This window comes from Lithobates pipiens, unplaced genomic scaffold (assembly GCF_037356315.1).
Source record: "Lithobates pipiens isolate NorthernLeopardFrog02 unplaced genomic scaffold, aLitPip1_a1.2 Scaffold_19, whole genome shotgun sequence".
NCBI lineage: Eukaryota > Metazoa > Chordata > Amphibia > Anura > Ranidae > Lithobates > Lithobates pipiens.
Window position 1 is genome coordinate 199,515,060 of NW_027507764.1, and position 14,731 is coordinate 199,529,790.

Below are 14,731 nucleotides of genomic sequence, written 5' to 3' on the forward strand. Positions count from 1 at the left end.
GAAAGAACATGGAGAAGAAATCCCACCGAGGAAAACCTATTTAACTACAAAGGTCTGACAGAGAATTATCAGAAAGCAATCTTCAAAGCCAAAAAGGACCACTTCTCATATACAATCTCAACAGCCGCAAACCAACCACGGGAACTGTTTAAACTGGTTAATCAATCAATGAATCCGGTGTGCCTAGAACCCCCAGAAAGCGAATCCCAGGATTACTGTGACAAACTGTCGGATTTTTTCATCGATAAAGTCAAAACCATCAGGGAAACAATTTGTCAGAAGAAAACATCCAACCTCAGCCAGCAAATACATAAAGAGGATGTCCGCACCAACATACCGCAACCGCCAAAATTTTCACTATCCCCAATTACCGTAGACACCGCAAAAAACATCATTAATAAACTGCGTGACAGTACCTCACCTATTGACATCATCCCCACAAAACTACTGAAAGAATGCTCAGACATCGTGGCTCCAACCATAACCCACCTCATAAACCGATCATTCCACGAAGGGATTGTTCCCAGCATCCTCAAACAAGGCATCGTCAAACCTCTACTCAAGAAACCAAACCTGGACCCTCAGGATCCAAACAACCGTAGGCCGATTACAAGCCTCAACACCATTTCTAAGATCATGGAGAAAGCTGTAGTACATCAGCTACAACTTCACCTGGATACTCACAAACTCCTGGACCCGCTGCAATCAGGCTTCCGCCCGGGTCATGGAACAGAAACAGCTCTCCTCAAGATTTGGGATGATGCCCTCGAAGCAGCAGATGACGGAGAGCCGTGTCTCCTCGTACTGCTAGACCTAAGTGCAGCGTTTGATACAGTAGATCACAATACTCTACTCGTCCGCCTCACAGAAGTAGCCGGAGTCCAAGACATAGATCTCCATTGGTTCGCGTCCTTCCTAGTAAATCGGTCACAGACAGTGAAACTAGGAAAATTCCTCTCCGAAACTCGGGCAGTCACCTGCGGAGTCCCTCAAGGCTCTCCGTTGTCACCCGTTCTCTTCAACATTTACATTCGCCCACTCCTTCAAATCATCAGATGCTCAGATCTCTGCTTCCACTCTTACGCTGACGACACGCAACTTTATTTCCGGATCAATGGAAAAAAAGATCACCAACAACAACTTGAAAACTGCCTCAAATCAATAGAGGACTGGATGACCACCAACTCCCTCCAGCTGAACCAATCAAAGACAGAGCTTCTTATCTTACACCCAAATCATAAGCCCGCAACCAAAACCTCCTGGTCTGCACCAACCGTCTTTGGGCAGACTATCTCCCCAAAGACCAAAGCGAAGAGTCTCGGGGTTATTTTAGACGCACAAATGTCAATGGATGTGCAAATAGGATCTGTAGTCAGTCGATCTCACCATCTGCTGTGCATGCTTCGCAGACTCATCCCTTTTATCCCAAAGAATGACAAAGCAGTGGTAGTTGGAACAATCATTAATTCACCACTGGACTACGCAAACTCACTTTACATAGGATTACCACAATATCAACTTGCTCGATTACAACTGATCCAAAACACGGCGGCAAGGCTGATAACAGGAAAAAAAACCTGGGAATCCATTTCTCCTTCACTGAGGAGCTTACATTGGCTAACCGTAAAAAATCGGATCACGTTCAAGACCCTTTGCCTCACCCACAAATGCGTGCATAGAGAAGCTCCGCAATACCTAATGGAGAAAATAAATCATTACACACCAAACCGCAGTCTTCGATCAGCCAACAAAAACCTCCTCCTCGTGCCCAAAGCCCAGTATAAATCCAAGGGTGATCGGAGATTCGCTGTCCAAGGGCCTCTGCTATGGAATGCTCTACCAATCAACATCCGCCTGGAAGAAAATCACCTGGCTTTTAGGAAAAAACTCAAGACCTTCCTCTTTTAGCAGATGATCAAAGCTCGCCACAGCGCCTAGAAGCGATTCAGTTCGCATTGTGCGCTATATAAGTATTTCATTCATTCATTCATTCATTCATTCACACCCACTACAGGTAGTGAAAAGCGCAGAGGGATCAGACCAGACCAATGAAGGGAATTCTCACAATTTCCAGACATCAGTGGGGTAATGAAAGGAAGAGATAGACTCCCATAGTGAAGTAGGTCAGGATTTATTTGAAATTTAAAATGTGTACATTGCAGCATGCAAAATAAACTTTTATTTCAGAATGCCGTATGCACTCCAGCTGCGTTGCAAGGGGCAGAAGTGACGCATCACACTCTAGGCACCCTACACGTTTTGTCAGCACCCTCTGACGTCATCAGGGGTCCCGTGATCGGATACATCAATTTCCATTTTATACAGATCTGCTAATGAAAAGATATCCAATCTGATTCAATCCTCGCCTAATAACTACTAGAAACTTTAAATCTTGATACATAATATATTAATACAATCAAAAAGATTGTACTCAGCACATCCTCCACAGTTAAAGATTGTAAGCTCTAAGGAGCAGGGCCCTCTGATTCCTACTTTATCAAAAGTGTATTGTATTTGTACTGTCTACACTCAAGTTGTAAAGCGCTGCATAAACTGTTGGCGCTATATAAATCCTGTATTATAATAATAATATTATTTACAAGTAAGCCTTATTATAGGCTTACCTGTAGGTACAAGTGGAGTAACAGTTTACAATCACTTTAATATGTGCATTAGGTGTACCTTGTGCTACTCACTGCAAATCAACCCCCCCCCCCCTCCTCATCAGTTGACAATTATAAAACTTGCCTCTCAATGACGCTCCAGAAAAAAATGTGAAGCAGAGAAACGGCCTGTGTATCTCAGAAGCTGTAACAAAAACCTGCCATACCGGCCCATCATGCTGCACAGGCTAATTGTTATGAATGACTGCCGTAGTACATCATTAGGTGACCTTTCCATTACCAAAAAATTATGCTCACAACACAAGAATCTGAATTTTAGCTTTCTTCTCTAAGGGCTCAAAACACCATTATGCAAATTTTAACCACTTGCTGACCAGCCACCACAGTTTTACACACAGATCCCGGGTTCTTTTAGTGCCGGTTCACACTATTGCGATGCAAGAACCCTGCGAATCAACTGCGGGTTCCTGCATAGCATCCAACACGCACGGCAGTTCACACTGCCATATGCAAACTGCTGGGGAGTGTCATTATATGACGACCCCCATTTCAGCTCGCAAATCGCACTGCAAACTGACAGTTTGGACATGAATCGGATTGCATATGTGTGGGTTCTGGTCCGAACAGAAAAAAAGGGTCCTGTGCGTGTTCGCACCAAATGCGGTGCGATCTCAGCAATACGATCTGTATAGACATCGAATGTAATGTGAACAGCAGTAGCGCTGCGATTTACATGCGATGTCTGCCATCGCAATAGTGTGAACCAGTATTCTGTCCAAAAATGTCCACCTATTGAATAGTGTCCGCTGTGCACTGCGCAGGCGCAGCGCTTGCGCAGTACGGAGCAGAAGGAGATTAATAAAATCTCCAAAGAAGAACGGCACCTGCGCCGTGAGTCCAGATGCAAGCCCCACCATCCAAGTGGACATAGGGCTGCACATAGTTAGGAGGGCCCCTCAAGGGCTCGCTTTGCTCGCAACACTTCGGGCACGGCCTCGCTTCGCTCTGCTCTTTTTATTCTAGCTATATGTCCACTTGGATGGTGGGGCTTGAACCTGGACTCACGGTGCAGGCGCCATTCATCTTCGGAATCCGTTTGTCATGTGTACTGTGCATGCACAGTACACAACGGACACTATCCGACGGGGGGACACTATTTGACTGGACACTGGCACTTAGTGGATAGGAGACAGATCGTGTGTTCATCCTATGTATGAACACTGATCTCTCTCTCCTCCAAGACAATCCCACCCCCACCCCCAGTTAGAAACACACAAACACACATAGGGAACACACAGTTAACCCCTTGATCGCCCCCTAGTGTTAATCCCTTCCCTGCCAGTGACATTTACACAGTTAATCAGTGCATTTTTATAGCACTGATCACTGTATAATTGTCAATGTTTTCAAAAATGTGTCAAAAGTGTCCGGTAACGCAGTCCCAGGGGAAAAAAAATAATCGCAGATCACCGCCATCACTAGGGGTGCAACGGATCAAAAAACTCACGGATCGGATCGTTCCTCGGATCAGAGTCACGGATCGGATCATTTTTCAGATCAGCAAATAGTAATTGAATTTGCAAAAACCTGTGAAAATTCCACCACCATATAGTCCCCACTGTAATACACATCTCCCCCACTTTAAAATTGGCCAAGTATCGCCGAGTATTGGCAGAGTAATGGCAGGGTATTGGCAAAGTATTGGCAGGGTAAGGGCAGAGTATTGGCAGGGTATTGCAAGAGTATGGAGGGATGGCTGTGACTGCACTTGCCACAGAGCAGCGCTGTGGGCTCTACAGATGCAGCCCACAGCACTGCTGCCATCCGATCTCTCCCCTCCACTGTACAGATCTGTACACAGAGAGAGGAACCGGCGTCATCATGATGCCGGTTTGTTTACAAGTGATCGCTCTGTCGTTTGACGGAGCGATCATATTGTAAACACCGACGGGTGCACCAAGATGGCCCCAGTTTCGGAACTAGGCCGAAGCCGCTGCCTTTCCTAAGGCCGAGAATGCAAAGTGCTCTGCGGATCGCGGGGTGGCCCGTTCGGATCACGGATCGGTGATGAGCCGTTGTACCCCTAGCCATTACTAGTAAAATAATAATAACAAAAATAATAATAATAATAAAGATGCCATAAATCTATCCCATATTTTGTAGACGCTATAACCTTTGCGCAAACCAATCAGTATACACTTATTGGGATTTTTTTAACCAAAAATATGTAGAAGAAAACTATTCTGCGCAGATAAACAATATACAAAATAATTGCCAGCTGAACAATACAAGGATAATTCAAAAAAGCCTTGATTCAATTATAAAACAGAATCAGTGCAGCGCAACATAAACCATACATAAATGTCCATAAAATTAAAATGACACATTGTCCTTGAAAGAGAAAAACAGCTTCCATGTGTGAGGGAGAGGGATAGTGAGAGATCTGAAGAAGGCCCGCTCATGAATATAACGCGTACGGGAAGGGGAGAAGTCATGTCTGCCTTCACCCGTGGCCATCTTTTTGGTTTGAAACATACGGCCATGCTCATATGCCCGAACTTGGTCCAAGTGCCCTGCTTGCAAGTAGGATTTTATATTTATGCTGGCAATAAACTTAGCCAGCACAGAGTTCTCCCTTACATCAGAGTCTGCAGGATGACCAGAGACCACCTTCCACAGAGTGACTACAGGTAAAGGGGGGGGGATTACTAAGATAAGTACTGCCTGTGGACCTGTGGAGAGGTGAAAGGGGCACAGGAGGAGGACACAGCACGCTGATGATGTGGAGAAGTAATATGATGGTGGACAGAGCACATTAGTCTTTAAACCCTGCATGGCACGGTTTCAGCCTCCTGGCTCCCAGTAATGTCCTCCTCTCACTCTGTCTCCTTTTTGCTAGGATATCCCCCCCAGTTTCACTCTCCTCCTCCTCAACCCTGCTCGGCTCCTTCGCCAATGACGAGTGCACTGCAGGAGGAGCCGCCAACTGTGATCGATAGTCTACTCAAAAATGGCACTGGGCAGCGCCATTACATTACTGCAAATGCACCGCCCGGCCAAGCACATACGAGCTTTCCCGAGCCTTGCCAGCTTTGGAATAACGCAGTTGCATGGTCAGCTCTTGGCCATCTTTTTTACAGGCACCGGTGCCCGTAATGGACTTTAACAGGCAGCCCAAAAAAGGGGTTAAATTTACATCCTGCTTGTAAATCTATGGGCAGTTGGCAACAATGTTGACTTGGCCATTACAGAATATTCCCTTTTTCTGTCAAAAGCTTCTGTGTTTTATATCAGTGTCCATATGTACTGTGAAGCGCCATCCAATCAACTTTGCTACATTTGTCTGAATCTGGGCTGACAGTTTATCTCTAAACTCTGCAGAATTCATCAGGCTGCTTCTGTCACGTGATCAGTAAAGACCAATGACCCAGTGCCAGTGGAAGTCATGGATGCCCATGCCATCACACTGCCTCCACCATGTTTTACAGATGTGTGCTTTGGATCATGAGCTGTTCCAAGCCTTCTCCACACTTTATTCTTCCCGTCATTCTGGTACAGATTAATCTTAGTTTTATCCTTCCAAAGTATGCTTTTCCAGAACTGGTCTGGTTTTTTTTTTGGATGTTTTTTCGTAAATTCTATTCTAGCTTTTCTATTCTTCAGGCTTATGAATGGTTTGCACCTTGTGTGGACCCTCTGTATTTGCTCTTGTGAAGAAGTCTTTTCTTGATTTTAGAGTATGACAATGATACGCCCATCTCATGGAGATTGTCTTTCACTTGTCTGGATGTTGAGAATGGGTTTTTCTTTACCATAGAGAGGATCCTGCGACCATTCACCACTGTTGTCTTCTGTAGACGTTCAGGCAGTTTTATGTTGCTGAGCTCACCGGTGCGTTCTTCTTTCCTCACAATGTAGCAAACTGTTGCGGTTATCACTCTGATGAATTTGTTTTGTTTTTGAAGCCTTAGGCCCCTTTCCCACGGGCGGATAGAATTGTGCTTTTAGCTCCAGATTTTATAGTTTTCTACCGCAGCTAAAAAGCACACAATGCTTTCCTATGGCCCCATTCACACACTGCGTTTAATAGAATTGACTGCGTCCAGGAGCGATTTAGTGCAGCTATCTGCACCACAGGTAATCCCAGTGTACTGTGTATTTTACCTGCGGATAGCAACATGAGAAAAAAGAAAAAAAAAAAAGATATAGATGCAAATAGATGGTTTGAAATGCAGAGGACCGGAATGCATCATGGGTAGACTCAAAGGACCCAAAAAAAAAAAAAAAAACTATAAATAAAAAAAGGGTTGCTATGGGAATTACTACTGCAGCTAAAGGCAACTGCATGTAATCGCACTGTACAAATGTAGCTGATCGCAGTGACTGGAGTCTTGACTTTCACAGAACAAATGATATGCTTTTAACTGCAGCAGAACAGCCGTCCGTGTGAAAGGGGCCTTACAATGGCCTGTTACGCTTGCATTGACAGCTCCTTTGAATGCATGATGGACTGTAGGTTCATAGCAATAGATTCCAAATACAAATAGCACACTTAGAATCAACTCCAGACCTTTTACCTGCATAACTGATTAATTAATAACAAAGGAGTAGCCCACACCTGGCCATGAAACAGCTTTTGATTCAATTCTCCAATTACTTTTGGACCATAGAAAAAAGGGGGGCGGCTATTCTTAAGAGCTGTAATTCCTAAACCCTTCCTCCAATTTGGATGTACATGCCTTCAAATTAAACCAGAGAGTATGCACTTTCAGTCCATATCCATTATATAATTATAGCTTGAATATGTTTTGGTAAATACCTGAAACAAATCTAAAAAAAATAAATACAAAATTGTGTGTCCAAATATATATGGATCTACAATATCTCACAAAAGTGAGCATACCCCCTCACATTTTTGTAAATATGTTATTATATCTTTTCATGTGACAACACTGAAGAAATTACACTTTCGACAACGTAAAGTAGTTAATGTACAGCTTGTATAACAGCGTAAATTTGCTGTCCCCTCAAAACAACTCAACACACACACACACACGAACGTCTAAACCGCTGGCAACAAAAGTGAGTACACGCCTAAGTGAAAATGCCCAAATTGGGCCCAAAGTGTTAATATTTTGTGTGGCAGTGGCACCCATTATTTTTCAGCACTGCCCTAACCCTCTTGGGCATGGAGTTCACCAGAGCTTCACAGGTTGCCCCTGGAGTCCTCTTCCACTCCTCCATGACAACATCACAGAGCTGGTGGATGTTAGAGACCTTGCACTCCTCCACCTTCCATTTGAGGATGCCTCACAGATGCTCAATAGGGTTTAGTTCTGGGGACATGCTTGGCCAGTCCATCTCCTTTACCCTCTGCTTCTTTAGCAAGGTAGTGGTCGTCTTGAAGGTGTGTTTGGGATCGTTATGTTGGAATATTGCTCTGTGGCCCAGTCTCCAAAGGGAGGGGGGATCATGCTCTGCTTCAGTATGTCACAGTACATGTTGGCATTCATGGTTACCTCAATGAATTGTAGCCCCCCCCCAGTGCCAGCAGCACCCATGCAGCTCCAGACCCACCACCATGCTTGACTGTAGGCAAGACCCACTTGTCTTTGTACTCCTCGCCTGGTTGCTGCCACACACGCTTAAAGCGGTCCTCCACCCTGAAGTGGAAGTTCCGCTCACCTGATCCCTCCCCCCCTCCGGTGCCACAATCGGCACCTTTCAGGGGGGAGGGGGTGCAGTTACCTGGATAACCCAGGTATCTGCACCCACTTCCGGGACAAGACCGCCGCAGATGCCCCCCCCCCGTTGTGTTCTGGGAAACACACAGTTCCCAGGACACGCCGGGGACCAGCAGAGACGCGCAGCACGACTCGCACATGCGCAGTAGGGAACCGGGCAGTGAAGCCGCAATGCTTCACTTCCCGATTCCCTGACAGAGGATGGCGGCGGTGGCAGCAGAGAGACGAGCAATTGCTCGTCATCTGCCGCCGACATCGCTGGACCCTGGGTGTCAATTTATTAAAAGTCAGCAGCTGCAATATTTGTAGCTGCTGGCTTTTAATATTTGTTTTAAAGTTGCAGAACCGCTTTAACACCATCTAAACCAAATAAGTTTATCTTGGTCTCATCAGATCACAGGACATGGTTCCAGTAATCCATGTCCTTAGTCTGCTTGTCTTCAGCAAACTGTTTGCAAGCTTTCTTGTCCATTATCTTTAGAAGAGGCTTCCTTCTGGGATGACAGCCATGCAGACCAATTTTATGCAGCGTGCAGTGTATGGTCTGAGCACTCACAGGCTAACCCCCCCATCCCTTCAACCTCTGCAGCAATGCTGGCAGCACTCATACGGCTATTTCCCAAAGACAACCTCTGGACATGACGCTGAGCACGTGTACTCAACTTCTTTGGTCAACCATGGCGAGGCCTGTTCTGAGTAGAACCTGTCCTGTTAAACCGCTGTATGGTCTTGGCAATCTTCTTATAGCCTAGGCCAGTAATGGCGAACTTTGGCACCCCAGATGTTTTGGAACTACATTTTCCATGATGCTCAGCTACACTGCAGAGTGCATGAGCATCATGGGAAATGTAGTTCCAAAACATCTAGGGTGCCAAGGTTCGCCATCACTGGCCTAGGCCATCTTTATGTAGAGCAACAATTTTTTTTTAGATCCTCAGAGAGTTCTTTGCCATGAGGTCCCATGTTGATCTTCCAGTGACCAGTATGAGAGAGTGAGAGTGATAAAACCAAATTTAACATACCTGCTCCCCATTCACACCTGAGACCTTGTAACACCAACAAGTCACATGATACCAGGGAGGGAAAATGGCTAATTGGGCCCAATTTTGACATTTTCACTTAGGGATGTACAAACTTTTGTTGCCAGTGGTTTAGACATTAATGGCTGCGTGTTGAATTATTTTGAGCGGACAGCAAATTTACACTGTTATACAAGCTGTACACTCACTACTTTACATTGTAGCAAAAGTGTCATTTCTTCAGTGTTGTCACAAGAAAAGATATAATAAAATATTTACAAAAATGTGAGGGGTGTACTCACTTTCGTGAGATACTGTAACTGTATATGTGGGGGTGGGGGCCTCGTTTTTTATTTAATTTTTTTGGAGCAGGGATTTAATGTGCTTTGGTGTAACTTTACAAAAAAAAAAAAAAAAAAAAAAGGATGATTTTGTGGCGACAGGTTCTATTTAATGAGACATGCAAGGTCTTTTAGTCCCCTGTACTCCACTGAATGTAGTGGAGTGCAGATCGCACTGCATTACATTCTTTGCTGGCCAGGGAAACTGTCAATGGGGAGCTGGAAATGACATCATACACGTCGCTTCCGGGTCATGAACAAGATGGGGAGAAGAGTGCCCATCTGCCCACCAAAGTGTTGACGGATAGTTTTTGCTGCAAGGCATTGCAACAGTGGCAGGAAGGGGCCCGGAGGGGAGCTGGAGACTGCTGCAAATTGTATGGCTGGCTGTAGACAGAGGAGGAACAGACGTTTTTTTCCCCTCCTCTGATGAATGAAGCCAAAAAGGGGCCAGGATGTTGTAACTTTTGGTTTGTTTGTTTACAAGCCGTTACTGGCTTGTAAAGCCTCTGATCAAACTGGTCTTGGTATGATCAGATGCATTGAAGGCAGATGAGAGATGTGTGGTCTAATGGACCCCAGAGCTCTCAGTAAAAAGTACCTGTCACTGCCCATGCTATCACAGGGGATTTTTTTTATCCCTTGTGAAAGCAATAAAGTTAAATAAATAAGTTTCAAAAATAATTTTAATAAAATAAAATGTCAAAATAATCAACAAATGGGTTAACTGCTCATTTTGTCCAGGGGCACAAGGAATCGCTATACTTATCCGATCCTTCAGAAAACCACACTCCCCCACGTCCAGCGGTGGACTGTTCATGCCAGCCTCGTGTCCAGAGCCGGCCTATGGCCGTGATGACATCAGGAACAGTCTATTCACAAGATTGCTAGCATACGGAAGAGCAGGGGTGGCGAGGACCGCTCTTGCACTCGGAGTGCAAGTATATCTTTGTTCTGCAATACCCTAGTCCACATGTGTCAAACAAGGCCTGTGGGCCAAATCCGGCCTTCCAGGCTATTTCATGTGGCCCTCACAACTTTCCTGCAGCTAGGATGGTGGCGAGAGGGAGGCTTTTGACATCTGATGTAAGGGGGAGTGGAGTGTTCTGCACATCTAGTCTTACAGATGCAACCAGCGCTTTGAGGGAAACCATAATTCTGATGCAGCACCACGATGAAATTGAGTTGGACACCCCTGCCCTAGACCAAAACGAGCACAGACCCGCTGCATGGGAGAATATACATTTTGGCCGGAGTTGTTCTTTAACACTTTAGCCCCGGAAGATTTTCCCGCTTAATGACCGGGCCATTTTTTGCGATACGGCACTGCCTCACTTTAACTCACAATTGCACGGTCATGCGACGCTGTACCGAAACAAAATTGATGTGTTTTTTTTCCTCCCACAAATAGACAAATAGAGCTTTCTTTTAGTTGTATGTGATCACCTCTCTGTTTTTTTTTTTTTTTTTGTGCTATAAACAAAAAACAAAGAGCGACAATTTTGGGGAAAAAAAGCAATATTTTTTGCTATAATAAATATCTCCAAAAAATGTTTTTAAAAAGCAAATTTCTTCATCAGTTTAAGTCAAAATGTATCCTTCTACATACTTCTGGTAAAAAAATAAAAATAAAAAAAAAATAAAAAAAAACACACAATAAACGTATATTGATTGGTTTGCGCAAAAGTTATAGCACCTACAAAATAGGGGATAGATTTATGGCATTTTTAGTAATTTTTTTTTTTTACTAGTAATGGCAGTGATCTGGCAGTGAAGTGATTTTTAGCGGTACTGTGACATTGCGGCAGACAGATTGGACACTTTTGACACCTTTTGGGACCAGTGGCATTTATACAGCGATCAGTGCTATAAAAACGCACTGATTACTGTATAAATGTCACTGACAGGGAAGGAGTTAACACTAGGGGGCGATCAATGGGTTAAATGTGTTCCCAAGGTGTGTGTTCTAACTGTGAGGGGATGGGACTGACTAGAGGAGGAGAGAGATTGTTGTTCTTACTTAGTATGAACAGGCAAACGGTTTATTCTCTCCTGTCAGAACAGGGATTTGTGTGCTTACACAAATCTCCGCTCTAGCTCTCGTGCCTGCTATGGCTCTTAAAGGAGCCAGTGTTCATATACGGCGATTCGCAGGAACGTGCCACTTTGCCGACGTACATTGGCGGTGTGCTGGTCAGCAAGTGGTTAAGCGCCTGTCTCCCAACGCTCATGCGCATGTAGATCCTGCACTCATATGTAGTCGATGATTGCACTACATATATAAAATAAATAAAAATATGAATGTCAGAGTGAGAGCAATAATTCTAGCACCAGAGCTCACGTTCATCTCTAAACGATTAACCTGTAAAGGCTTTGAAAGCATCTCCTATGGATAATTTAAATGTACCGTAGTTTGCCGCCATTCCATATGCATGCGCAATTTTAAAGCGTGACATGTTATGGATCTTCTTACTCGCTGTAACTTCATATTTTATATTTGATTACAAATTGGGTATTATATGGGGTCTGTGTGTAATAAAATTCACCCCCCCGGTTGGTCTGGTTAACTTAGCCCCATCTATGGTGGGCAGCCCTTCTCCCGGGCATCACCAGTGGCTTCCCTTCCCCTGCTCTCCATGGGCATTGTGGCAGCTTCCGTTTCCTCCCTCCTTCTCGGCAGCCAATTAGGACTCTACTGTTTTCGGCCAAATCGGAAAACTGGCTTCAGACCTCATTCTGATTGGCCAGGATGAGGATCAGTGTTTCAATAGCGGGTATTCATTGGCTGTTGTAACACCTGGGTGGGCTTGTAGCGCAATGCTCTGCGCCACGATACCCACCCTATTATGAAGCTTATTATAGCCTCTGGCTGTAATCAGGTGTTTAACCGCTTCCCGACCGCCTCATGCAGATATACTTTGTCAGAAGGGCAAGTACAGGCAGATTAACATACCTGTACATTGCCCTTTAAGAGGCGGCTTGCCTGCCGGGAGCTCCGTGATCACGGGTCCCGCAGACTCTATGTCCGCAGGGATACCCGCGATCGTCTCATGGTGAGGAATAACGGGGAGATGCTAATGTGAACAAACATCTCCGCGTTCTGCCTAGTGACACTGCTCACAGCTCCCTGTAATCGGGAGCGGTGATCAGTGACATGTCACACACAGCCCCTCCCTCACACAGTTAGAATCACTCCCTAGGACACACTTAACCCCTACAGCGCCACCTAGTGGTTAACCCCTTCACTGCCAGTCACATTTTTACCGTAATCAGTGCAATTTTTTAGCACTGGTCAGGAAGAGGGTAAATTCTTCCAGGGCTGAAGTGGTTAAAATAAAACACCCCCGCCTCTGTAAATTCACAGGCCCGGCATCCTGAAAGGGGCCGGACAGATGAATAGGGGGTGCAGATGTCCTGTTAGAATAGGGATAGAGCATGGGGGTGGCAGCCTGTGGATAGAGGGGGGCTGCGTTTCTAACTGGCAACAACCACCATTTTATTCTCCTGGGCCTCTGCTTTCAGAAAATATATAAAATTTGGAATTTCTAGCAAAACAATGCAGATTATCCCATGTATGATGGAGGTGGCAGCAAAGTGGCCCCCATGCCCAATACAATGAGGACGCTTACCATCTCTATGATCTTAGTCTTCCTCCCAGTCTTCTTCTTCACAGTGAATATATACTGGGCCAGCACCACTCCGGCCACCACAGCACACATACTGGCACTGGCCACCGCTCCAGCCTTCACTACAGACGCCTTGTCCATGGTGACAGCAATGCCCCCGCAATGCCCGGACTCATGCGGTACACGGCCGGGATCTCAGTGACTTGACATGTCCGCCCATCACACCGCCGGTTCCCGCCCCCTTCTCCCGGCCACAGTCCTCGTGTGTCGGTTACAGCTGCCTGTTGTCATAGTAACCGGGGTGTGACCGCTCAGAACTAAAAGAAGATTAGCGCTCAAAGGGTCGTGACCGTTTTTTCTCTTTGTAGGGAAAGGAATAGAACTCATTCGTTGCCTATTTTATAACTGCCGTGGCATACACGAGCCAAAAGAGGTAGGACAGTTCTATGAAGGCAACGTAGGCAGCCATTTTGTTGTAGTCCAGAGGAGACGGAAAGAAGCTCCAATGAGGGACCGTACAGGTGCGGGGGTTTGTATATAGAATATAGACGGCGTGCACAGGGGGTTAGAGAGGAAGTATTATGTAAAAAAAAGACAAATGTGTGAAAGACAGAAAAATAGGGGCTGTTATCATAGCTGGAGCAGGGAATCTGCAATGGCAACCAATCAGCTTCTAGCTTTCATTTTTAAAGTGGAACTAAATCCTTTTATCCTTTTCAGCCAAGGAAGGTGTTATTTTTAGGCTTTGTTTGTTCTGTAACGACAACGGTGCTGCACATGTGATCAGTTATGACACCAGCCTTTGGTGTTTTGACAGTTTGTGTGAGGATACAAACAAATGTGGCAGTTACAGTCCCAGCATTCCAGAAATGTAACAGTTTTTTTAAGCGGTTAAATCAATGGGTTTTTAGTTCCACTTAAAACGGAGTTGCGCTAAAAAAAAAAACAATTAAAAGTCAGCAGCTACAAATACTGCAGCTGCTGCCTTGTAATAATCGGACGCATACCTGTGGGGGAACGAACCCCCACTCGTCTCCCCCTCCTCTCTGCGGTGCCGGCATTGTAAGTGTGGATGCCCGGCTGTGGTTTCACTGCTGGGCACCCACAGCACATGCGCAAGTCGCACCGTGACTGGCCAGGCAATCATCTGGGACCTGTGACGTGTCCTAGATGATTGCCGAGGGGGAGAGGTGATCTTCCTTACAATGCCGCGCTGCGCTGGGAGGAAGTGGGACCTGGACCCTCTAAAAATAGGGTATCCGCTGCCCCCCCCCCCCCTCCAAAAAAAATGACATGCCAAATGTGGCATGTCAGGGAGTCTCCTTCCCTTAAAGCGGAAGTTCCATTTATGGGTGAAAGTCCGCTTTAAAGAGGAAC

General features: G+C 45.5%; 1 protein-coding gene across 1 annotated transcript in view; it reads right to left on the reverse strand.

Moving 5' to 3' along the window:
• NT5C3A (5'-nucleotidase, cytosolic IIIA) overlaps positions 1-13,574 on the reverse strand; it is a 77,791-nt gene extending 64,217 nt beyond the window's left edge. Inside the window, exon 1 of the mRNA XM_077491617.1 lies at positions 13,358-13,574. Within this exon, the coding sequence (XP_077347743.1) occupies positions 13,358-13,495 (138 nt within the window). The 5' untranslated portion in view covers positions 13,496-13,574. The remainder of the gene's footprint in view (positions 1-13,357) is intronic.
• Positions 13,575-14,731: the final 1,157 nt, after the last annotated feature.